This window comes from Peromyscus maniculatus, chromosome 3, assembly GCF_049852395.1.
Source record: "Peromyscus maniculatus bairdii isolate BWxNUB_F1_BW_parent chromosome 3, HU_Pman_BW_mat_3.1, whole genome shotgun sequence".
Lineage (NCBI taxonomy): Eukaryota > Metazoa > Chordata > Mammalia > Rodentia > Cricetidae > Peromyscus > Peromyscus maniculatus.
In genome coordinates, this window is record NC_134854.1 from 39,409,468 (window position 1) to 39,433,957 (window position 24,490).

Sequence of the window (24,490 nt, forward strand, 5' to 3'; positions counted from 1 at the left end):
TACCTCTGAGCTAATCCACAGCCCTTCAGAGTCGTGGTTCCTAATCTTCCTCTAGATTTAAATTTAGTCATGAAATTTCCACTCTTTTGTGGGGACAGGGTTCAGAGGGTTGTTTCTGCACGGTGAGCGCATTGTGATCCCTCTATCACCAGCAATGCAGCTGTGCTGAGCACACTTGCTGACAGGGAACCGTCAGCAGCATTAATGGGCTCCTGTTGCTCTATCAAGGCTCCCTGTCACCCCCTCAGGTTCAGTGACACTTAAGAATTGTTGAGGGCATTGCTGTCCTTCAGAAGTAGGCCTGCATGTGGCCCACCATATGGGCCATTCGAGAGTGGGTCTCTCTCAAGTCTGAGCAACCATTCTATCTGCCTGCTTGCTCTCTTTGTTCCTAATTTAACTCTCAAACAAAGCAACCAGAAGTAGGTGGGATGGGGAGAGATAAAGGGCCCAGAGGAAGTCCTGGGACACAGAAGCAATGTACCCCGGGGGGGGGGGGGCAGAAGGACAAAAGCTGCACATCAGCACAGTTGAGTGCAGTAAGGCATCTTGGAGGTATAGTGCCTCCTCTTCCCTAGTTAAGAAACAAAGAGCAGCTCCTAAGCCCTTATACAGGAACAGAAGCAGCAACTGTCCTGGAGGAGCGATTAGGACAGGAAGAAAGCTCTCTGTGAGTATAGAGTCATCAAGGACTAGAGCTGGTCATGGAGGACTTGGAGGGCATCTACAGAAACATGTCTGGGCACCAGGGGCATCCCTACTTATCATGTGCCATTGCACTAATGTGACTCCTGAGACTTAGCTACAATCTAGACAAGTGGCAGAGGGCAAGCCAGAGTTGAACAAAATTAAGGCTGAATGGGTGAAAAGAAAAGTGATTAAGTGGGGCTACAGAAGAATAAAGCAAGCTGTGCCTTCCTGGTTCTAAGTTTGTGAATGAAATTCATAATTACACTTGTGTTTGCACAAATAATTTCTAGAAGGACAGAGAAACTACTTCCACAACCTGCAGGCCCAGGGAAAGAACAGAATTCTAACAGAGAGGGAAAGGCCTCATTATAGTTTATATTCTTTTATTCACTGATCTTCTCACCAAATGAAATGGACATGTCTTAAGTCAAATCTCTAAACTGCGCAAAGTTTCCTGATTCCACGTCATTGTCATCAAAACACTTGGCAGAGCACTATCCCTTTATTCACGATAATGGGAATATCGCTTTTATTCTTCATAGCTCATGTATCGTTGTCTGTAATAAGACATCAAACGAGACAGTAAAAAACTGCATGAAGTAGAATGGAAAATGGACATTAGAAGAAAGTAATAGGAGCAAATAAGTGAATGACTGCACTTTAGAATGGATCTAAGATTACACAGGTATAGCTGTGATTTCTTCGTGTCTCTCTTTTTTGGATTATCCATACAGATCATACAGCTACAGCTGCAGTTTATTTCTGATTTTTCTGATAATTCCCATAGGAATTACAAGTTGAACAATGCTCATGAAGCTTCCAGAACCACATGGAGGACCACACTGACATAAGTGTCACATCTTTCTTTTCGGGAAGATTATTTAGTGAGGTATTTAGTTGTGGGAATGCGGCCCTAAGTGTCGTACCCAGCACTTTGCTCCTCTCTGGTGTGTGTGGTATGGGCACAGACTCAGAGATGGCATGGGGACGATCCTTCCCATGTGATCACCAGGATTCCAGCACTTTGGACTGCTTTGTGACTTTGGATTGCTTTGTGACAGAAAGAGACTCAAAGACAATATCATAAAGGACAAAAGTCATGACAAATGTGTACTGAGTAAACAGAGTTCATGAGAGTGAAAACCAGCCAGAAGGCTTCACATCAAGGTGAGGCTTTGCCACTTTCTTAAAAACATTAAACCAGGGGCACTAACAGATGGCTCAGTGGGTAAAGCACCTGCCAAGCAAGCATGAGGACCCGAGTTCAAATCCCCAGAGCCCACCTAAAGCAGGGCACAGTGGTGCATGTCTGTAATCACAGACTACACAGTCAGTGTAATCTGAGTTAGCAAGACACTAGGGAAGAGAGAACTCACAGAAGCTCACGGGCTCGATCTCTGGTACACTCCTCAAGGAACAACAGAGACCCCATCTCAAACAAGAGAGAGAGTGAGGACTAATATCCACGGTTGTTCTGACCTTCACACACATATACATTCTCATTACAGGTATAAACACATATGCACACATGCAAGCACACACACACACACACACACACACACACACACACACACACACACACAAACTAGAATATCTGAATTTACTGGGTTTTGGTTCTGAGCTTATGGAGCTTATGTTTATTTTTAAGGGGTCCTAGCTGCCTGGAGATACTCTTTGTCCTTACCTGTGATTCTGCACATTATCACTCCATTTTCATTGCATCCACAGAGAATGCAACGTAGGTATATTTAATTTGATGTTTGTTTTTATGCAAATGTGATACAGAAGACAGAAGGACTCAAGTAAATGGATTAAGGTCATCTTTAAGACTGGTGTCTGGGTTTAGAAGAAATATAGTCCATTGTAGAAACACCATCACAGAAAGAAGAGGAGTATGGGAGGAGGATATGGCAGATGGATAGGAAGGAAAGCAAGGAAAAAAGAAGTGGAGGAGGGGGGAGAAGAAAGGGAAGAGGGAGGAGAGGGGCATGAATTGGGAGAGGAAGAAACTTTTACGCACACCTGTCATGCCTGGGCGTGGTAGCAGAACTCCCTCACTTCTCAATGCCTCATTTTTGCTGCAAGAAATGGGGGTCCCAGAAAGAAGGGAGCTCTTTATTTTTCTCAGGGTGCTGAGTTAGCAAGCTACATGTTCAGAAGTTAAACCAGACTGGCCTGATCTCAGAGACTGCCATTTCTAGTTTCATAAAATGCCTTCTCAAATAGGAGCGCCATGGCCCATGTTTTCTTAAAGGAGCCCAGTGAAGGGGCTGCAACAGCCGGCAGGGGTGAGCGTGCTCAGCAGCATGGCTGGAAAAGTGCTGGTTCTAAGGTTAAAAGGGGAAGCGTCAAAAAGTGGAAAAATGGTAGCATAAGTAAAAGAGACATAAAATCCATAATTTTGGCCAGGAAAGATCATACCCAATTAATCATGAAAATGGTTGAAGTAAAATCAATCACATTTCATTGATTTAAAAAACAACAGATTTTGACTCGCATAAAAGTCACATTTTGTATTTGTCAAGAAAACTGAAGACGATGAGCTAACTTGACAGAAATGAACTTTCCTTGAAATAAACAAATCATCTGCTAACATCTATATTAGTGGAATGCAGAGAGATAAATGTCAAGAGAAAAGGGAGAAGTTTTCTTGGTCAGACAAAGTTACTTAAAATATTTTTTTGTTGCTTTTTGCCTCTTCTTAATACAAATTTCTATTTATTTCAAGACATTTATATTAGGATTTTCCCCCAGAGAATCCTCTTCTGGGTCCCATACTATTACATTTAAGTATCCCTGTCCACAATGTTTAACTTCTCAATGATGTGTCTCTACATCATCATTGAACTATTATCTACTTGAAAGAAATGCAACTTCTAAAAGAAATCCCATTTAAATAATTACTGTTAAGTATTTGTGTGAGTACAACATGCTAACTGATTGTGCCACTAAAATATTTGTTAAAACAGTAAAAATAAACAAAACAGCAGAGTGATTTCATATGCTGACATTCAGAGGTAACAGGGTCATCTGCTTTCTAATTTTGAGTATTGTTATTGCTTGGGCTTTCATTCCATGTTCGAAGTTTATCATTTTTTGAACTCCTTTTTATTTGCACAATCATATACAACATAACGAAAAGCCCGAAATTCAGAGAGTCTTCAAAAAGATCTGGATTGACAGACCTATTCTAAGGTCAGCAAAAAATATAACACACAGCCAACACATTTAGATTTCAAACTATATACAAAATTTCTAAAGACTGAATCGGAGTTCATTATTTTGTTGTTCTCAAAATCCCTGGAATTTATACTTAAAAGCCTTCTAAAGCAAGACTGGGGTGTAGATAATGAGGAGAGCTAATATGAGAGATTATTACAATTTATGATGAAACCATTTGTCATTTCAGATAAAACATCTTCCTTCTTCTACTCAGCAATGATTATTAGAAACATTGCAGCATGATATTGTATATACGTGATGGCTAATCTTGTCATGGGACACAGCTGGGAAGAGGGACCTTCCTTGAAGAACTGTCTCCACCACATTGACCTGTGGGCAGCTCTCACTGGTAACTGATGTATACGAGCCCAGCCGATGTTGGACACCCCTAGGCAGGCAGCCTCACTATTTAAAGCTGCTGAACAGGATCATGGAAGCAAGCTGGTCAGAAGTGTTCCTCCACGGTCTCTGCTTCAGGTCCCACTCCAGGTTCCTAACCCGAGTTCCCTCAGTGACGAACCTGGAAGTGTGGACTTAAATAAGCCCTTCCTTCCTCCAACTTCCTTCTGATCACGGTGTTTATTACAGCAACAGAAAAATAAACTAGAATAAAATATGAAAATTTTATAAATCTAAATATCCATCCAACCACACTCGGGGGTTGGAAGAACACCTACATTCAATTTTAAAGATGAAACAAATGGACACTGCAGCTTGTGTACACGTCTGTGCCATAGTTAACGGCTCTCATTAACACATTAGTGCTCAAGAGCGGGTGAATTTTCGGTAACTGATCCTTGAGGGAGAAAAGTTTTTCTTTAAATGAACTCAGCATCATTTCTCCAATCAAAATACAACCCATCCCTGTAACTTACCATATATTAGGATTTAATTCCAGTTGGTGGTAGGAGTCAAAGTCATCCCGTAGGATCACACTGTCACTGTGTATTTCAGCTATGAGAGAAAGAATTTAGAGAAGAATTTTACACTATGGAGGGGAATTTAGCTATTATGTGTGTTAACATGCTGCATCTACGAAACATAGCCATACTTTAAATTAAAACTGACTTTTAAATAAGCAGTTAGTTATAGTTTCTCTGTCAGTAAATGCTGAGGATGAAGGCCTTGCTGTTTACACTTCTTGAAGTCTGAAACCCAGAGTTCCCAAAAAGAAACTGAGTGGTCACAGGCAGGAAGACCAAAGTGAAGAGAGGCTACACAGAGCTCGTCACTCATTCCTGACCCATATCATGTCTACCAAGATACAGCCTGGGCAGACCTGTTTCTGCTCACTAAGGCATGGAAGAATAGGATGGAGAATTCTGGCTATTTACTGTAGCCCAAAACAGCTACCATTTAGTCTTCTGAGGCATTTTCTCTTGTCCTATTGCCCTGGCTTGATTTTTAGAACTCCTCACATTCACTCATTATTCATTTAGTATGCTCTGAATTGCTAACTTAGCTGAATTACTAACCATCTGAGTTGCACTGAAAATATTATCTATACATAAAACTACAGAGTCAATTTAAAAATCAGGGAGGCCGGGCAGTGGTGGCGCACGCCTTTAATCCCAGCACTCGGGAGGCAGAGCCAGGTGGATCTCTGTGAGTTCAAGGCCAGCCTGGGCTACCAAGTGAGTTCCAGGAAAGGCTCAAAGCTACACAGAGAAACCCTGTCTCGAAAAACAAAACAACAACAACAACAAAAAACAAAACAAAACAAAACAAAAATCAGGGAGAATGCTAGGGTGCCAGCCACGGTGGTAAATATAGTAGTAGCACTACCTTGCAGTTGTATTCAACACTTATTTTTAAGCATTAGGATTTGGGGAAGCCAAAGAACATCTTCAAAAACTGTAGAGTGCCTACTTGCTCTGGAAAGAGGGTGTGCAAAGGAAAAAAATGATTCCATAGCCAGCGATGATGTGTGTTCAAAGTGCAAAAGGAGAAATTAATGACTGCTTTAACAACATTCTCATCAGATTTTTGGGGCTTGTGCAGGAAGTTTTGGCTAACGGGAATCCTCTGGGTCTTTTCCTTACAATTTTGTTTGATGTAGTTAGTTTTCAGAAAAATTAAAATCATATCATGTGACTAACAGAGACCCTTTAACAAATTTTATGTTTTTCAAAGTTGATATTTTCTGCGTTTAGGGGCTCAGTCACACAATTCTCTGAACTCACTGGGTAATTAAAATCTCTTCCAAATATCAGGGAAGATAATTTCAAATTCTCTTTGGTGACATCCTACCTATGGCAGTCTGCACCCCCTGAATACCAGGTATGCCAGCAGGCAAGCATATAATGAAGTCATGGAAACCCGCAAATCAGCATGTACTTAGGAGGACTGGCTGTTCCTCCTCGAAGCCTGAGGCATGAGAACAGGGAGAAAGTGGCTATCCACTGGAGAGAACCTAGTGATGGCTCTGAGCATGGGGGTGATTTAATGATCCCTCTGAGCACTTGGATGTGGTGTCTGACATGCCTACAGGGTACAGCTCTCTCAGGTCACAGCTTGGCCAAGACACCACTGCACCACTGTGGGTCACCAGCCTGTCGTGGCTGCCAGAAGGCATGCTTCTAAGCAGTTATGTTCAGCTGCCAAGAGGAGCCCCAAGCTGTAGCATTACATAAAAGCAGAGCTTCTCAAGGCAGATTTTCCAAAGAGAAAAATAAATTAATTGGGTTTGTAGGTTGAAAGGAAAAGCCCAAGAGACAAATAATGGACCTCTCTGAGGCCCCACAGTAAGAGATGCCTGGAAGTACTGGGACCAGCAAAGAGGATTCCTTTCACTCTTATTAAATTACGAAGGGTCGGAAATTGCTTTTTAAAATAAGTCTTCACTGGCACAACATGACAAATTTAACTCTTAATGGTTACTTGTTTTCTAGAGACAATCCCCTAGGTTAGCTTTAGTGAATAAACACATTTTATATTTATTTATTACCAGATACTAGGATACCTTTTACTATATAATTTGAAATTTCACTTAATCCACATACCAACCAGTGAGGTAGTTACTGTTATTATCGATTCTATTTTACATGTGGGCACAGACAGGTTACATGATCAATGTCATAACTTATAGCAATGGTGAAGATAGGATAAACAGGCAGTTTGACTCCAGAATCTGTGCTTTTAACCATCCCATTGCCTTGCCTTGAAGAGATGGGGTCACAGAGTACATGGCACTGCTAGAAACCATGGGTTCCTTTTTTAAAGAAAGTAACCACTTAAAAGCTCCCTCTAGACCAGAAGAAATGACTGAATGGTTGCCCACTTCAACCTAAGAACTTGAGCAGAAATCTTAAGTTTAAAATGAGCCCACTCTGTCCACACCTGAGGCTCCTGCCTCTGCACTCTGATACGATGGGCAGGTGCTCTGGAGAAACTCAGCTTTTGGACACTCAGCCGTAAGGTCGCACTGAACAGGATTTTAAGAATGAGGGTGCTGGGCTGGAGAGATGGCTCAGAGGTTAAGAGCACCAACTGCTCTTCCAGAGGTCCTGAGTTCAATTCCCAGCAACAACACGGTGGCTCACAACCATCTATAATGAAATCTGGCTTCCCTGGGAGGACCTCTGCTCCAGCACCATCGGAACCTGAGTCTAGGTGACCCCAGTGAAGGTCAGAGAACCAGAGAGTTGGAAGTTTCCACTCCACAGCATGTGCCCATATAGCCAGAAGGGGAGGGGGCAAGGTGACCAAGTACTAAGCTAATGGCATCAGAGTCTTATATACTTACCGAGGTGAGACTGAGCACTGGCTTCTGTGGGAGCTGGAACAAAAGAAGAACACAGAATGATGACTGATTTGTGATAGAAGCAAAATCAGTGACAAGCAACCACAAATGCAGCAACAGAACCAAGCTCACATGAAATACATCACATGATAAGGGACTTTTTACTCTGCAGGACTAAGAAAAGAAATGCTAAGCCAGGTATGGTGGTGCACACCTTTAGTCCCATCATTCAGGAGGCAGAGGCAGGCGATCTCTGTGACTCTGAGGCTAGCCTGGTCTACAGAGTGAATTCCAGGACAGATGGGGCTACATAGAAGCCCTGTCTCATAGGACCCTGCCCAGTTCAAATTGCTGACAGTCATTTCCACCATGCCACAATGATTTCCAAATCTGAGGAAATGTCAATTCACTACCTAAGTGTAGGAGTCATGATACATGTACTCAAAAGTATTTTCTAACTTTCAAAGAATAATTTCAACTAGACATGAAAAATCAATTTCTCTCACAATGGGCAGTGGCTTAGTTATGCCAGACTAAGAATCCAGAATTAACAGTATTTTAAAATGAGACTGGTGAGTGTCATATTGCTTCAGCTTAACATGTAATATACTGAATATATTTGTGTGTGCTTTTAAAAAATAGATTCTAAGCTGGGCATGGTAGCGCATGCCTTTAATCCCAGCGCTCAGGAAGCAGAGGCAGGTGGATCTGAGTTCTAGGCTAATCTGTCTACAAAGCAAGTTCCAGGACAGCCAGGGTTACATAGTGAAACCACATCTTGAAAAAAAACCACACACACACATGCACATGTGCACACAGTAGATTCTATGGAGAGTACCATGATTAAATTTGTTAAAGCCATTTGTGGAACTCTTACAAAATGGAACATAACACATTTAAAGATTTTGTGTTTTATGTTGATACTTATTGACCAAGTTGCAGGGGTCCCACAATGGCTCACTGAATTAACTCTCTGAATCTAGGTTTTTCTCCAAACAAAAGGAATATTTGCCAAATATCCAAAAATCAAAGACAGACTATGGCACACTGATGCATGTTCTCCCATGTCACACTGCATATGAATAGGCTGAACAGAAAGCTTCCAAGAAAGGAATAGTTGACTTGCAAGCTAGCTGGAGAAGTGGAAGAATCTGTGTTGAAACTGAATTTGTTTCTGGTGTGCAGGGTCTCACTCTATAGTCCAAGGTGGCCTGGTGCTCACTATGTAGCCCACCCTGGTCTCAAACTTACAGCGATCAAATGTTGGGGTTACAGGTGTGTTCTATGACAATGGCCTTGAAAACTAGAATGTAGAGAGCTAGGAAAATGGCTCAGTGGGTCAAGCGCTTGCTGAACAAGCATGGGAATCTGAGTTAGGTTCCCCAACAACCCTAGGAAAAGCCACAGGTGGTGGTGCACATCTGTAATCCCAGCACTGGAGGGCAGAGGTCGGCAGCCCCAGGTACTCACTGAACAGCCAGTGCAGCAGAAAGAGTGAGCTCCAGGTTCAGTGAGAGACCTTATCTTACAAAATAAGGCGAGGGGCGAGGAAGGACCACTGTGGGTCTCTGGCCACCACATCCCAGCATATACCACTCACGCATGCAAAAAAATAAAATAAACTAGAAATGTATTGATGTTGCACATTTCTGTATGTGAATGAATGTTAGATTTTAACATGTAAGTCCCAGTGTTATCTAAACTGTCTGCAAAACCTTAGATATCAATCATAGCTTCTTCCTGTTATATTAAATAATACTACAGTTGCTTTTCATTTTGTACAGTATCACTCTAAGTTACATATTCACAATACTAGATTGCTAAAAATAAAAGAATTTATTTGTACACAGTATTGACATATACGCATGCTTTGCGCCAACGTTAGATAAACTCTCATAAAAATGAACAGATTTTGTCAATATGTGAATATAAAGGAAAATGAGCATTTTGGATACTCAATCCAGTTTTTGAAGACTTTTAAGAAGCTAAGGACAGGCAGGCATGTAATGCTACTTCTAACTGCAAATTTATAAAATCTTAAATAAGCCAGATATTTAATATTTAAATGCATTCCACATATATAATATATTCCAGATTTTCAAGTCTTAGCACAAGAAAAAATAATGTAAAATATCTTACTAACAATTTTATATTGTCTATGTTATATTGAAATGTTTAATATTTTACATTTTCTCTGTGTTAAATAAATTAACTATTTTATTTTTGTTTCTTGCATGTGGCCGCTGTAGATTTAAAATTACACATAAGCTGACATATTTCCATTGGACAAGGCTGAATTAGAGTTAGGAGGAAGCTCTGTACTAGGTATCCATTAGGGAATTATGGCCACTCAAAAGGAGAGAAAGAAAACTGAGCCACTTAATGCAGAGTGAAAATCAAGAATTGAAATTTGCTCATACTCTTTTAAAGCTTGGGCCTACCAAAATCTCACACAGTCACAGTAGCCTAGGCATACTAGGGAAAACGAGATTGTACTTAATCCCCTCTTGACAAAGGTGTTACCAATCAATGGCTTGTTTTAGAGGAAAGATTTAAGTCAACATGGGACTCACAACACTGCAGCACTAATATATTCACACACACACACACACACACACACACACACACACACACACATAGGTAATTTACACAAATTTAGGCATTAGGCTACCGGAACTTTACATCCTAAATCATTTTGGAATTCAAAGGCCCTAGGTAGTTTTGTCTCATGTATCTTTTCACCTAATTTGAAATTCTAATGTATTAAATTTTCAAAGCTAAATATGACAAATTAGACATGGTCTGTGAAGTTAGTATTTAATGAGCTATGATCCGAGACTTTCATCTCCCCAGGAATAATTTCTTTATTACTTTTTGTATTTTATTGCAATAAAGCACCATTTGACCTTCAAGTATGATAATTAAACTTCCAAAAATGTTATAAATTTAGAATGAAAATAGTTCTCCCTGTATTCAGGAAATAGTTATGATCAATATAAAAGATTACTTAATATTTAAAGCGCTAAATTATACACAGAATCCAGCAGTATTAGCAATTATTTTTCTCTTCCATCCCTCTCTCACCCCCACTTCAATTTGATTTGTGTTCTACAGCAGCTTATCCTTTTTCATATCCTAAAATAAATTGAATAGGATCAGACCAAAACTATATCTTATGACTTAGAGAACTCTTTCAGGTAAGTGATTCTTTTATGAGCTATCAATAACAGGACGAAATGACTAACCCTTGGACTCACTGTCCTACCATCCTTATGCACACACATTTTTGGAGAAACAGTCACATAGCTTTCAAAACATTGGTCATGATGTGAATAAAATTTTTGAATGAAAAATAAGAATATAAAGTAATATGCCATAGGAGTTGTTAGTAAATTATTTTAAAATGTTGCTGTATAATTAAAAAATTCTAGACCTTTGAAAACTCAAAAAATATAATTCATTCATGGAAGAGAGAAAAGTCAGTAGTACGTTAACCTGAAGGCTCAGAACATGTGATCAGGATTTAAACAACAGCCAGGAGAAAGGCAAGGGCGACTAGAAGGCAGTAGAGAGGAAGAGGAAGAAGAGAATGGAGGGAAAGAGACACAGGGCAGTCTACAGAGGGCCTTGAAAGACAGACTAGGCTGGCTACTGGAGCCACTCACATGACGAAGGCAGTTTGTGTCGAGGAATAACTGGAACTACTGAACCAAAAATGTGCCGGTAGTTATAGAAAAAACAAAGGCTGTTTTAGGAAATACTAAGACTAATAAGCTATCTTAAACACACTGGTATAAGCACGGAAGACAGACAAGGGTGAGCAAAAGATGTTCCCTGGGCTTCTGTTTAACGCTTGGGGTGATACTGCGATAAAAAGAGGCAGAGTCCAAGGAAAGCAAAGTCCAGGTTAGAACTGAGTGGAAGGCAGTAAAATGGCATCTGAATGTCATCCTCTGTGATGGTTCATTCACTGTCATCTTGATGAGACTCAATCCATGGAGTGTCATTCTGTGAAGGAGCTTCTAGATTGGCTTAATTTAAGTGGGAAGACCTAACCTTAACGCAGGTGGCAACATTCCACAGGCTGGGGTCCCTAGACTATCCACAAATGAAAAAGTGGGCTGGACATGGCATTCATCTCCCTGCTTTGTGATGGTGGGTATGAGATGATCAGCTGAGGCATATTCCTGCTGCTCTCTTCCCACTGTGACGGTCTGTCACCTCCAACTGTCAGTGAAACCAAGGGCGTCCTTAAGATTCTTTTGTAGGCCATTTTGTCACAGTGACCAGAGAAGTGACTAAAACAATTAAGAACGACAACGCTCCCCAAGACGCCAGCCATCATGCCACACAGACCTCGGCAGTATTTAATCCCTCCACTCTTTTCCTTTCCGATGACCTACAAGACCAGGCCTCAGGAATGAGATGGGATGACTTGAAAACAAGAACTGTAATTCTTTCCACTCCAGTGACAAGGATATTGACACCAGGGAAAGCTTCATAGCTACACAGTAGCAGAACAGAAACTCAAATGCAGAGAGATCCACATTCCATGCTCTCAACCGCTTTGTCTTACCGAGTCAGCACCGAACAAATGGATAGAGTTCCAGAGATGCAAACCAGAGGTGTGAGGTCACTCCAATGTGATAAGAAGTTCAGGATTTCCCGTAACAACCTCCCCCGCCCCCCCCCCCGCCCCCCGTGGCCCCAGCATGGACACTGTGTGGTGGAGGAATAATGAAGAAACAGAGAGGAGGCAAATCAAGCAGGACCCTGGACTGGCTGGTTCCTTGCGGGTGTCAGGTCCCCGTGGTGCCAGGCAGCAGGGTTCGGAGTGAACCCTGAGGACACTTGGTGTTCTTTCAAGAAGCGGAGTGGGAGGGAGAAACGCTGTCAGAGGATGCACACAAAGATGAAATTCCTGTCCCCAAGAGCAATGGCCTATGTACTTTGAACATCACTTTTGAAAAGCAAGACACTGAAGCTATGAGAAAAAAAAAAGCAGGACTGTTAAGCAAGGGCCTCCGAGGAGACTGGAGAACAGCCTTCCACTGATTGTTTTTCTATATGCATAGTTTTGTTTTTCAGTTGTGGGTTGGACTAGTATCAATATGCTACAAACCATCTAAGAGCAGGGCATGACTCTCTCACATTGTCACACAACTCCCTTGGGTCTGGTACAGTCCCACATATGCCTACTGAGGACAGAGCACAATATATGCCAATTAATATGAATATGTTCCAATACTTAAAAACTTATGAAGATCTATATTAATTTGTTATATGACATGAGTATATTTTCATACATACATCAAAATAAGAATGAATTAACAAGTTGTATGAAATAATATTTCACAAGGAAAAATGAAAATATGATTGATGTATGTTGGCAGCAATTTCGTTCCCAAGTAATTATATATACTCAAATCTAGCTTCTGTCCTTTAAAATATGAGGGAGTCAAGCAGATTATATAGCAGTTTGAGTGGAAAGCTGGCTCTATGGGCATTCAGAGGCAGCCAATGTCAAGTTCCTTTCAAGCATAAATCTTGGTGTTTTGACTCCAGACCAGATAAAGCTGTCAAGTGGGAGTATATACAGCCCCCAGAACTGCAAAGAAGGCTGTTTACACCCTTGTTCAATCACCTTGAAAAAATAGCATCCATCTAAAACACCCCTTTCCAGGGAACGTAAAAAGTAGCTAGACCCACCCAGGGACCAGCAAGAAATTTTACTGTGACCATGTGAGCCAGCTCTGTCATTCCTCTTAATCTTGCCAGCCTTGGGTTACTCAGGGGCACTGTCTCTGTCAGAGCCCCAGGGCGGGCTCAGTTCTTTCCTATACTGGGTACTTTCTCAGACCCTGAAGCAGGACTGCAGCTCCTGGATGGCTTCCCCAGCCTCCTATCCAGCTCTCTTTGTGTCTAAATCACAAGCCTGGGGATGCCAGGAACAGAAGTTGTAGCTGCTACAGTAAAATTCAAGCTACAGAACAGCCATGGGGAAACAGATGTTTTTGACATGCAAATCTTTAACACTGGGAACACTCAAGTGAATCAGTTTTCTTTACAACAATGGAAGTAGGCAATGTAAAACACAACTCTGACTAATACTGTGAAAGAAGGCTGGTTTAATAAAGATTTTGCAGTTTAGGTTATTGGGAAAAATACTTACTAATTTAAAATATTGAATAACAAGGGTATCACTGAGGGAAGACTCTGGTAGATATGCCCTACAAATGATATTTAAAATATTACTTACTGATTGATTGATTGCATTGCATGAATTGACCCCAGGGCCTTATGCTGACCACCACTATTAGCTCTACCACTGAGATATACCCCACTCTGATAGGTACATTTAAGGCTTTTGAGAAACACATCTAAATTTAATACCTTGTTTACTTTATGGGTTTGATTATTCAACTTTTACATCCTTTCTATCTCACAGTTTACAATTTCACAATCCTTAATACAAATGATTAAAAAAAAAAAGAAAGAATTTGAGGTCTGGATGAAACAATAGAGCCTATGACCAGAGCCCAGTGCCCACAGCAAGCATCTCCACATGGTGGAAAGCAGATCTGTCCCTTTTTTTCTGATAGAAAGCATTTTCAGTTTTAGCCACTGCTATCAAGTCAACAACAGAGGATCCCAGCATGATTTATAAACGGCATGCACCTTTATATGGGGCACTACAGAGCACAAGTCTGACATTTGGCCTTGCTAAATAATCAATGTGCGTGTTTGAAGAAGGTATGCCAAAAAGCCCAGAGGCCAGTGGACATACACTAACACTGTTATTCTCCCTGCTCCATCCTTGGCCATGATTTGTGTACACATTTGGTCCAGTGGCAGCCATGCTGACCTACTCACATCAGCTTCACACTGGACACTTGATTTATAAGCCTCTAAAGAGTAAGGTTTTTTCCTTGAGTTTTCAGAGGATATTGGCAATGGTGACTGTTTTTTATTGAGGTGGATGTAATTCATGTGAATTTTCAAAATTTAATTTTTAAAATCAGAAATTTTCTTGGAACCAGATGTGGTGGCACAAGCCTGCAATCATGCATTTGGATGGTGGATGCAGGAGGATCAGGCAAGCTTAGGACACCTAGGCTATGGAGCAAGCATGAATTTTATGATTCCATCTTTCTCGATTGTCCAATAATAATCCTTGTGGTGGACTGGTCTCTTCCACTTCCTTCCAAGTTTTTAGCTTATTTTGAATTTTCTTCTTTACTTTGAGTACCCCAAACAGTACTTCACCAGCATTTTTGTATTTAAAACCTTAGTGATATTTTGGGCAGTCTCTTGGAAAGGTACATGCTAAATTTTTGCTCCAGTATTACCTTCTCATGAAACCTACCTGATCTGGGGCCACCCTGTGTAAAACTGTAGTCACCTTTTCCCTTGCCTCCTACCCAACTATGCTCTGTTCCTTGACACGCCTCACGACTTAACCTAGCAAAGCTGGCACCCACAGTAGACATTCAATAATCCTAGAGGACTGTTAGCTATTTCTGTTCTTTTTTATTGCCAGTGAATGAACATGGGTGAGTATACACCCTCATACACACACACACACACACACACACACACACACACACACACACACACACACACCAAACAGCAGAAGCAGCACAGCAGTATCTCCAGGGTAAAGATGAGGACACTCTTGCCTGTCGTCTGGACCACGATTGTCAGAAGAACCCATCCGCAGAGTGTTTACTGTTACTTCTAGAACCTCAGAATGGACGATGATATAAAGATACTAAGGTGCGATCTAAGGCAATTCATTGGAGATGAAATGAAAAATCTGTGAACAATTTTTAAATTTATTTGTGTGTATGATGAATATGTTATATGTATGTATATGTTTATGTTCATGTGAGTGTGTACACATGCATGTGAGTATGCATGCACATGTGTATATGTGTATACATGGGTACAGTGGCCAGGAACCAGTGGCAGGTGTCTTTTCGATCATTCTCCACCTTATTTTTGAGGCAGGATCTCTCTCTGAACTTGAAGCTGATTCAGTTAGGCTGGCTGGTTCCAAACCACCCCAGGGCTGGAGCTGCAGATGCATGTTGTGCCTGGGTTATTATGTGAGCATTGGGATCTGAACTTAGGTTCTCGTGCTTACAGGGTAGGCACACGACTGACTGAGCCATCTCCCCAGTCCTAACTTACAGATTTTTAAAAGACAGAACTTACATTTGCAACAGGATAAGGAATACTGTTTTGTGACCGCCAGCCTGCCCCACAGTGCTCCATGGGAAAGGCTTCTCAGGAGAGGCAGTGAGTTTCCAATAGGAAAACCTTACGCTGATTCTTCACCATTTATTAAGTGTATGCCTTAAGACAAGCATATTATGTGTTAAAGAAAAAGAAATCAAGGCATGATTCCTCTTTCCAGAGGCTTCCAGGTGGGGGAAATGAATAATCAGAAGGTAATTAAGACACGTGGAGAGTCAGGGCAGTCATTGTACAAGAGCGACACATGTACTCTGTATTTCTCTCCAGTTCTTGAAAAATAATTCAGTCCACCTGCTCAGCAGAAGTGCCCCTCCCTCTTCAAAAGGTAAACCTCATATTTGTAATTTGGGGGTAGGGAGAATTTCTGTTATTTTCTTATAACTCAAATAATATAATTTCATTGTAAAATTTTAGAAAACACAGGCAAGCTTATAAAGAAAGAATCATCACATTCTCCCTTACGGAATAGCTCGTGCATGTCATCTCATGGGCTGACCTTGCTTGAGTCTCTGCTCCAGTAGGAGCCTTCCCATGTGACTGCTGAGCCTCCTCTAAAGGAGAAGGTCACATCCACCGACATAGTGGCACAGTTCCAACCACACCTCCCTGATTGCAAAGGACTTGTAAAGCCTGAAACCCAAAAGTAAATGACTGCTCACTAGCTTTCTCTCCTCAGCCTTGAGAGAGAACAGCACTGGCATCTAGCAGCTGGTCTAGCCCTTGCAGCAGGGCCTTGGTGTTCTCTTGTGGAACATAAACAATCTTACAGACATCAGCTTCAGACAAGGCCACCCTGTGACCATAATGGATGGAGATAGAAACATCACAACTTCATTACTGCCAAGCCATTCTCCCTCCTCTCTCTTTCTCTCCCCCCTTCTCCTCCTCCTCCCCCCTCTCTCTTCCTCTCTCTCCCTCCTCCTCCTCCTCCCCCCCCTCTCTGCATGTGTATCTGAAAGCTCCAGTCAGCCAGAACAAAAGACATAAAAGGTTAATCCCGGCAAGGAAAAAGGGATAGTTTTGGGGTGCATGTAGCACTGGGCTTATGGGATGAGGCTTACTCAGGTGGTTTTAAGGTAGGACTAAGAGGAGGGTAAGTGAGGTGGGGATGTGAGTCTAGGTAGTCTTCTGGTGCTCCTGGGACTGCATTTGCAGAAGTCTTCCAAGGAAAGTGACCAAGGCTGCTGACCTGCTGGCATCCTGTTCTCAGATACTTCTACTTTCTCAATATTTTTAGCTCACAATATGATCTTAAAATGTTCCTGGTCCCATGCTTTACAAAACAAAATTGCTTTGTTTGAATTGCTTAATTTAATTAGGACCAACAAACTAAAATATATCATAGATGAAAGGCCGTGTGTTGTGGTATATAGGGAAGGTTATTTTTTCCTTTCATAAATATATTAGGCATTCTTTGTGTAATGCATAAAAAGTCATTACCTACAAAATTATGTTATTTTATTTGAGGAAATAATGTTTTAATTAAAAGTAGAAAGAACCAAAATAAATACATGGTTTACAGCACCAGCTATTTCCCTGACAGCAGGAAGCCACCTTCTCCTTAGGCTTCCTGCCTTATCTTGGTTGCACCAATACGGTTTCTGTGGATTATGTGCTACTGAAGAGCTCAGTGCTAGCCTTCGGGCCTGGGCTCTGTATCTAACAACACCGTATCGACCAGATGTCAATTGTGTGCACATGCTATACTATGATATAAGATGGCTTTTGCTCTCATTCACTGAGGATTTTTCCCATTAATTTTCTAAGCTTTTAATTTTATTTTAAATAGTCCAACCCAATGATAAAATAACAGACTTAAACTTGTACAGCTTAAGAGAATTTAATTTTTAGAGGCTGGTAAATGTGAATTGGATTTACCTTTTTTGGCAATATATATTTTTCATGATGTTGATGTTCCCTGCCTTATGGTATTCTGAATATTTTCATAATGTGGAAAAATATTTATATTATGATAGAATTCCTGAGTTTGCCTATTAAGGCATATTTTTAATGTCTGCATTCTTGAAAGTTAGTTATAGAAGAATAGTCAAGTTAACCAAACAATACTGACAATAGGTTTTTGAAATTATAGAGGGGAATTTTCTGAGTGAAGAAGCTGTAAGCAAATAGAGGTTTGACAGTAGCGACTTATCAAATATTACATTACTTAGTAAAATCCTACTGATTATGTCTATCTAAACACATAGATATGTGTGCAACTCATGATAATACCACATAGATATTATAGTGTAAAGTAATAATAAGAAACACATATGACTAGAAATTTAAAGGGGATGGATTTACAATTTTACAATTACTACTAAAATTTGTCACTTCTAGGACAACTAAAAATTTTCCTCAGGAGAAAATATTATGAAAATAGGACACATTTCCTTTTGGTTTGTTTTGCTGACAGTAAATATGTTCAGAAGTCAATCTTTATTAATAAACAATTAGCAGGGGATATGAAGTGGTCAATAATTCAATTTTAAAACATCATGATAAAGCAACATTAATGAAATGCCAGCTCAGTGTACAAGACATAGGATCTGCCATGAATAATTTAGACACAACTAACATAAACAAGGCAGACATGCTCTTACCTCCTTGCTCACATAGCTGCTGGGCTAACGCATCTTTAAAAATCACCTGGCCCCTGTGTGTCGCAGTAGCCCTGGAAATTGAGTAGGAAAAGATTATTTTTAATACTATATGTGATATTAAAGTATTCTTAAAAATAAGTTGAAATCTGCAGATACAATTTTTAAACGAATAGGGCAAGTAAACAACAGAATGAAGGCTTAAATCTAGTCCCCAGGGCCAACTGCTACCTGCAGGTCTTACTTTAGGAAGACACTGGAACATCCTCAGGTCTTACTTTGTGAAGACATTGTAACATCTGCAGGTCTTACTTTAGGAAGACACTGTAAGATCTGCAGGTCTTACTTTAGGAAGACACTGTAACATCTTACTTTAGGAAGACATTGTAAAATCTGCAGGTCTTTAGGAAGACAATGTAACATCTGCAGGCTTCTTTTGGAAATAGCAGGTGTGAGCAAAGCAGGGTGGAAGTAAAGGAAGGACACTTAATAAGTTCTCTAGACATTGACACAAACTGTTTGGTAGATTCTCTGAAAGTGCTTTTAGATTTTTGAAATAATGGTCACCATAGCATAGAGAATTAAGGCAAAAAAATATTTTTAAAATAATGTTTTCCAAAAATGAGGGCTATTTTGAGCTTTCTATAATAATAAAAAAATTTGTCAGGATAAAATACACCTTTTCCCCCCACCCACTGGGTGTAATTCACATTTGCAGGAGATATACATCTCCCCTCCTAATCAGAACTATGCATATGGAACACTGAAAAAAAAACAAAAACAAAAACAGCATCCTCATGGCAGATTTGTTATTCCATGGCTATAATTGGAAATGCCTTATTAAAGGAAGAATTACTTGTTCTCTATATGTGAACTGTTTTCCCTTCAAAAGAATTATTTTGAGGTGAAATAAATTATTTAAATGAAATTAGAACTGAAAATCATGTTCCCTTGAGAAACTTGATTTTAGAAAATAAGCCATACAAAATACATTTACTATCTAAAAATATATTAACATTAAATCTTTACTATTGCCCAAATCACCCTAGGACAAAAATAATCTGATTCTGCCGACATCTGCTGGAGATGGATTATAGACAACACACTGGTTAACTCCTGAGAGTGCAAACCTTGGTCTTCTCATTACTCCTCCATAGGACACCCTTTGGTCAATATCCCAATCTATGCTGGATTCAGTAGGACCGCCTGGCTCCATGTGGATGAACCTTTTCACTTCATGCTGTGGGCCTTTCTGATTTCTGTTCTCCATGGAATTGTTCTTGTGCCCTAATGCCACTAATCAAGTTTCAACTATCTGAAAATAATGAGGGAACGGTCCATGCTGAAGTGTTAATAGGTGATATGGCTTCACACTAACATTCTATAGCAGTGCAACTATGAAAAGTATACCTTAATTGGCACACATACACACAATGGCACAATAGAGGCAGCCTTGAATGTAGAGGAGACAGAAATGGTGAGAAAACTCGTGGGTAGTCTTCAACTAATAGCACATGTGAGGCTTACAAAAGGAGTCAAGTTCTTGTTATATACTAATCATTATCAAAATGGCATATAAAGAGATGTCATTTTTCTGTGTGTATCTGTGTGTGTATGTATTTATAAACATACATGTTTTCTTTACTTTCAGAAAATTTAAATGAGGCCTAAACATTTGGCTATTCCAAGTTATAAACATAGCCTATGGAGTCATTAATCAGTACAGGTTTTCTGTCCAGAGAAAAAGTGGTGACTTTTTACCTCACCCATTCTCCATATCAATTGAACCAAGTGCTTCTGAGAGCAATTTCCCATCTACTTCTAACAGTAACACTGCATCATAACTGTAAACATTTAATTTGAAATGGATATTTTCAGAAATCACTAACCAGCAAGAGAACCTCTACAGCATATAGTGCTTAAGAGAACTGTTGTTAGCAGGTGATGTTCCTATTATAATTGTGCTTCTTGTCCACTGAATGAATTAGCATCAGCTCTGCACAAACAGGACGTGTCAGAGCGCTGAGATGAGATGCCCGCAACAGAAGTTGCCCTTACCTCTGTCTCGAGTGTGAAAAAGCAGAGCCTTGTTACTCCATCCTATGCCTCCAGCTACCCAGCGTCCTCGGATGTGGGATTTAATGCCTTTATCTATAGGTTTATTTCGGCATCTTTGGTTCAGTGAAACCAAACGTTTTAGCACATATAGAGTAGCTGCAGCTGAGGGAACCTTTGAGTTCATCTAGGCAAAACTTCTATTTTTTAAAAGTTTTTTTTTTAAAAAAAAAAAAACATAATTTGTCTTTAAAAAACTCATTAAACTGCAACTGGGATGTAAAATAAAAAGCAAAACAAAACAAAAACCTGGTTACAAAGGCAATTTCCATACAAAAATATAAGGTACTTTAGGTCTATTTTTCCCAGGCCCTACACCCCCTCTTTCTCACCCCAGCTCCCTCTGACCTCCTTTGTTCCACGGGTAGTTTTGCTTCTGTTTCCTTGTATTCTATATATATATGGTTTTATTTTCCCACAGTCTAGGACCCGAAATTAAAAGATGAAGTATTTGTTATTTTCTGAGACTGACTTAATTCATTTAGTGTGAATATCTTCTATCATGTCTGTTTTCCTGCAAGCGTTGTAACTTCACTCTTTTGTATGTGTGGGAAGAATTCCATTGTGTTTATAAATGGTATTTTCCTTAGCCATTTTTCTGTTGATGAACACCTAGGTTGGATTCATAGCTTAGCTGCTGTGAATAATGCCTCATGAATAAAACATTGATGTGCAAGGATCTCTTTGATAAAGAACACACCCACACCCACACACACCCTGAAAAATTAAATAACTCAGATTAACAAATGGGCTAATGAAATGGATGGACCATTCTTAAAAATACTAATAGTCAAGAAATATGAAATCCACTCCGTAGCATTGGCCAGAGAAATGCAAGTGAAAACTACATCGTGATTCCATCTTACCCGTCCAGGTTAGTAGATGCTGGTGAGGTTGTAGACACTATGGTGTGCACACTACTTGTGGGAATATTAACCAGTCCAGCTTCTGTGGCAGTCACCACAGATATTCCTCACAAAACTAAAAGCAGACCTAACATATGACCCAGCTATACCTTTCCTGGGTATTTACTCCAAAGAAGCCAAAGCTTACTTAGCAGTGGTTCTCATTTACCAAATGCATATGGAATCCCAAGAAGGAAACCTGAACTTCCTGCTTTTGAAGAATTAGCCCCTCTTCCACATGCTCTGCATAATCCCTTCCCTACATCTTCCTGAGGCCTTTGGAAAGCCACTGGGCTATTTCAGCTCTCAACAGCACAGAAATAAGGAACCTGAAGTCTTACTGCAGGCCACACTGCCTGTTCGAGGCAGATGGGACCTGACTTCAGGTTTGTGGTTCCTGCAGGAGTCTCCCTGGGAGCCACAGGAGGGAGAGGCACCAGGAAGTGCTCGGGCACTGATCCATGCAACTAGAGTACCCGGACTGAGTAGGTTCTCATTAGTTACTGCTGTCTGAGGAAATGGTTCAGTAATTAAAAGCTGTCTCAAGGAGCACATGTGCTCCATGCAATTATCCCAAGTTCTTTAGGAAAAGCAATAGCTATAGCAATAACAGCGTAGCTGGTATATACCATAGTTATTATTGTAACATCCATTAAGAATTAAAATTTGCCACCTGCTAAGCACTGTTCTGGGCTCTACCTAAATCAACTTAACCCTGACAACAACTCTGTGAAGATTGTAAAATTCTTCTCATTTTCCTGAGACATGGAACTAGTGCATGATTAAATGTCACAAAACTGGAGACGATGTCAGAACTCCAGTGGTGAATTCTCTAAGCACCATATTACATTTTCACTCACCCAACTCAAATGACAAGTGGCAGCTTTCTGTCCCTTGCTGAGGGAGTGCCTGCTTTCAGGGTCTGTCCTTTGAAGTCATATCTGCTCTGAATTGGGCTCTACTTCAATCCTTTAGGATTTTTAGTTTAATCTTATGGATAAACTACCTTATTTTCTGGTTCTAGTTAGAATCTTGGCCACAAAACCAGTAACTATAGGAAATTTGTTCTTTAAAATACCAGCTCTGGTGTGGCATCGTATACCAGTACTCCTAGCACTCAGAAAGCCAAAGCATATGAATGCCACAAAATCAGGCAATCTTGAGTTACACAGTGAGTTGGAGGCTAATCTGGGCTACACAGTGAGAGCATGCCTGGAAAACAACAAACAAATCAACACTAACATTAACACCTGCCTATTCTCTATTCTCAGCCACAGCACACATGCAGGCAGACACACAATAATGACAGGTGCCATTCCTTTTATAAACCTTGAGGACACTCAGATGACTGTCACATAGATATGTCCCACCATACAGGAGGAGTTTCAAGGTCTGCAATAAGCAGAGACACAGGTGGCAAGCACACACATGCTTCATCCCAGGAGATGACTGCTCTGTCCTCCACAGGCTGCCAGTGCTGGTGATGTCAGGCCTACGCAGAGCGTGTTTAGATCTACAAAATTATTCATGATAGTCTGATTTTAAATAATCCATGGAAGTGTATGTATTATAATATGGATGTGCATACACACACACATTCAAAAATATTAAAAGACTCTGAGAGGCAGATCTCCAATTTTTAACCCACAATATGTTTTTAGGAATATATACTCCATATTTTTAAGAGTAGATACCCACGGGATACAGTGACAAGTCTTATTCACTATCATAATTGTTATGTTATATAATTTATAGTTCCTTTTGGAGAAAAACTCATCAAATCTGTGGTGCTAATAACTATGTTGGTACTATTTGTGCTTAATTTTCTGTAATTAACAGTAATTTTTTCAGATGATATCAGAAAATATCCTCATTGTTCAGTGTTCTGGAGTATAGACCAATTTTCTCAAAATGTTTTTAATGAGTACTTACATTCTCAGAAGACATATAGATCTCTAAAGCAAGCCTGCCAACAAGAGTCCCTATTAAATTAGTAACTTTAAAATCATGTTTGGCTCTTCAATTTTATCATCTGACAAATTCTATAGATTCCCCAAATGAAGAAGTTCATTACAATCACCACATTCAGTTTTTAAAAATAGCTCGTGCAGTTATGTGAGGCAGTATCATCTTAACTGAACTCCTGGAGTAGCTGCGGGCTGCAGCATGTGAGCACTAAATGTGTGCACTTCCTGCGCAGGGCTAAGGCTCTGGTTACACTGAGAGGGGCCAGTTTTAAACACCACACACTGCCAAGTATGTGCTGTCAGACGCTGGACCACTTCTTTAAGCATCTGGCTTTCACACTCCATGTGTGAAGAGAGATAACTTGAAATAACTACTGTCACTTAAAGATATTAATATTCACTCTTTAGACACTTAAGTCTCTCAAAAGAGTTCAAGCTTCTGGAGGAGGGGGATCACTAATTTAAAAATACCCTCATCAAGAAGCCAGTCACATGACTTGAACATAGAAGGAAGTCAAAACTATATTTTTCACTTCAAAATTTGCTCTCTATGTGTATTATTACCATCCAATAATTACCAAAGAATGGATGCAAAAGAGGTTTAATATGATTGTTATTTATTTGTGAAATAAATCATATTTATATGATTGTTTATATATGGAATGATCCAACTTGCTGACATAAACGGGAAGGACAGTGGCAGCTGCTCCATCTTATACCTGAGGACAATGGTGGCTGCTTTCTCCCTTCTCTGCTGTTGCACCCATGAGGTGCTTCAGTGACTTATTCCTTCACCGCTGGAAAGGACAGTCATTAATCAGCTATGTAAAGCTACCCTCTTATAATATCAGAATGTTAAACTACTGCCAAGACACAGTTCAGAGAGTATATAGAATGGGGGTCAACTGTGTTTGACAAAATATCTCAAAGAAAGCAAATTGAAAAAAATAGTGTCCGTGTCATCTTCAGATTACAGTGCTTTCTAATTTG

At 40.2% G+C, this 24,490-nt stretch overlaps 1 protein-coding gene across 2 annotated transcripts in view; it reads right to left on the bottom strand.

Moving 5' to 3' along the window:
- Reln (reelin) overlaps positions 1–24,490 on the bottom strand; it is a 461,223-nt gene that overhangs the window by 239,820 nt on the left and 196,913 nt on the right. For both annotated transcript variants that reach the window (XM_076566340.1, XM_076566339.1), the window contains exons 4-6: positions 18,517–18,587; positions 7,658–7,690; positions 4,788–4,866 (exon numbers count right to left, since the gene is read on the bottom strand). In XM_076566340.1, the coding sequence (XP_076422455.1) occupies positions 4,788–4,866; positions 7,658–7,690; positions 18,517–18,587 (183 nt within the window). The remainder of the gene's footprint in view (positions 1–4,787; positions 4,867–7,657; positions 7,691–18,516; positions 18,588–24,490) is intronic.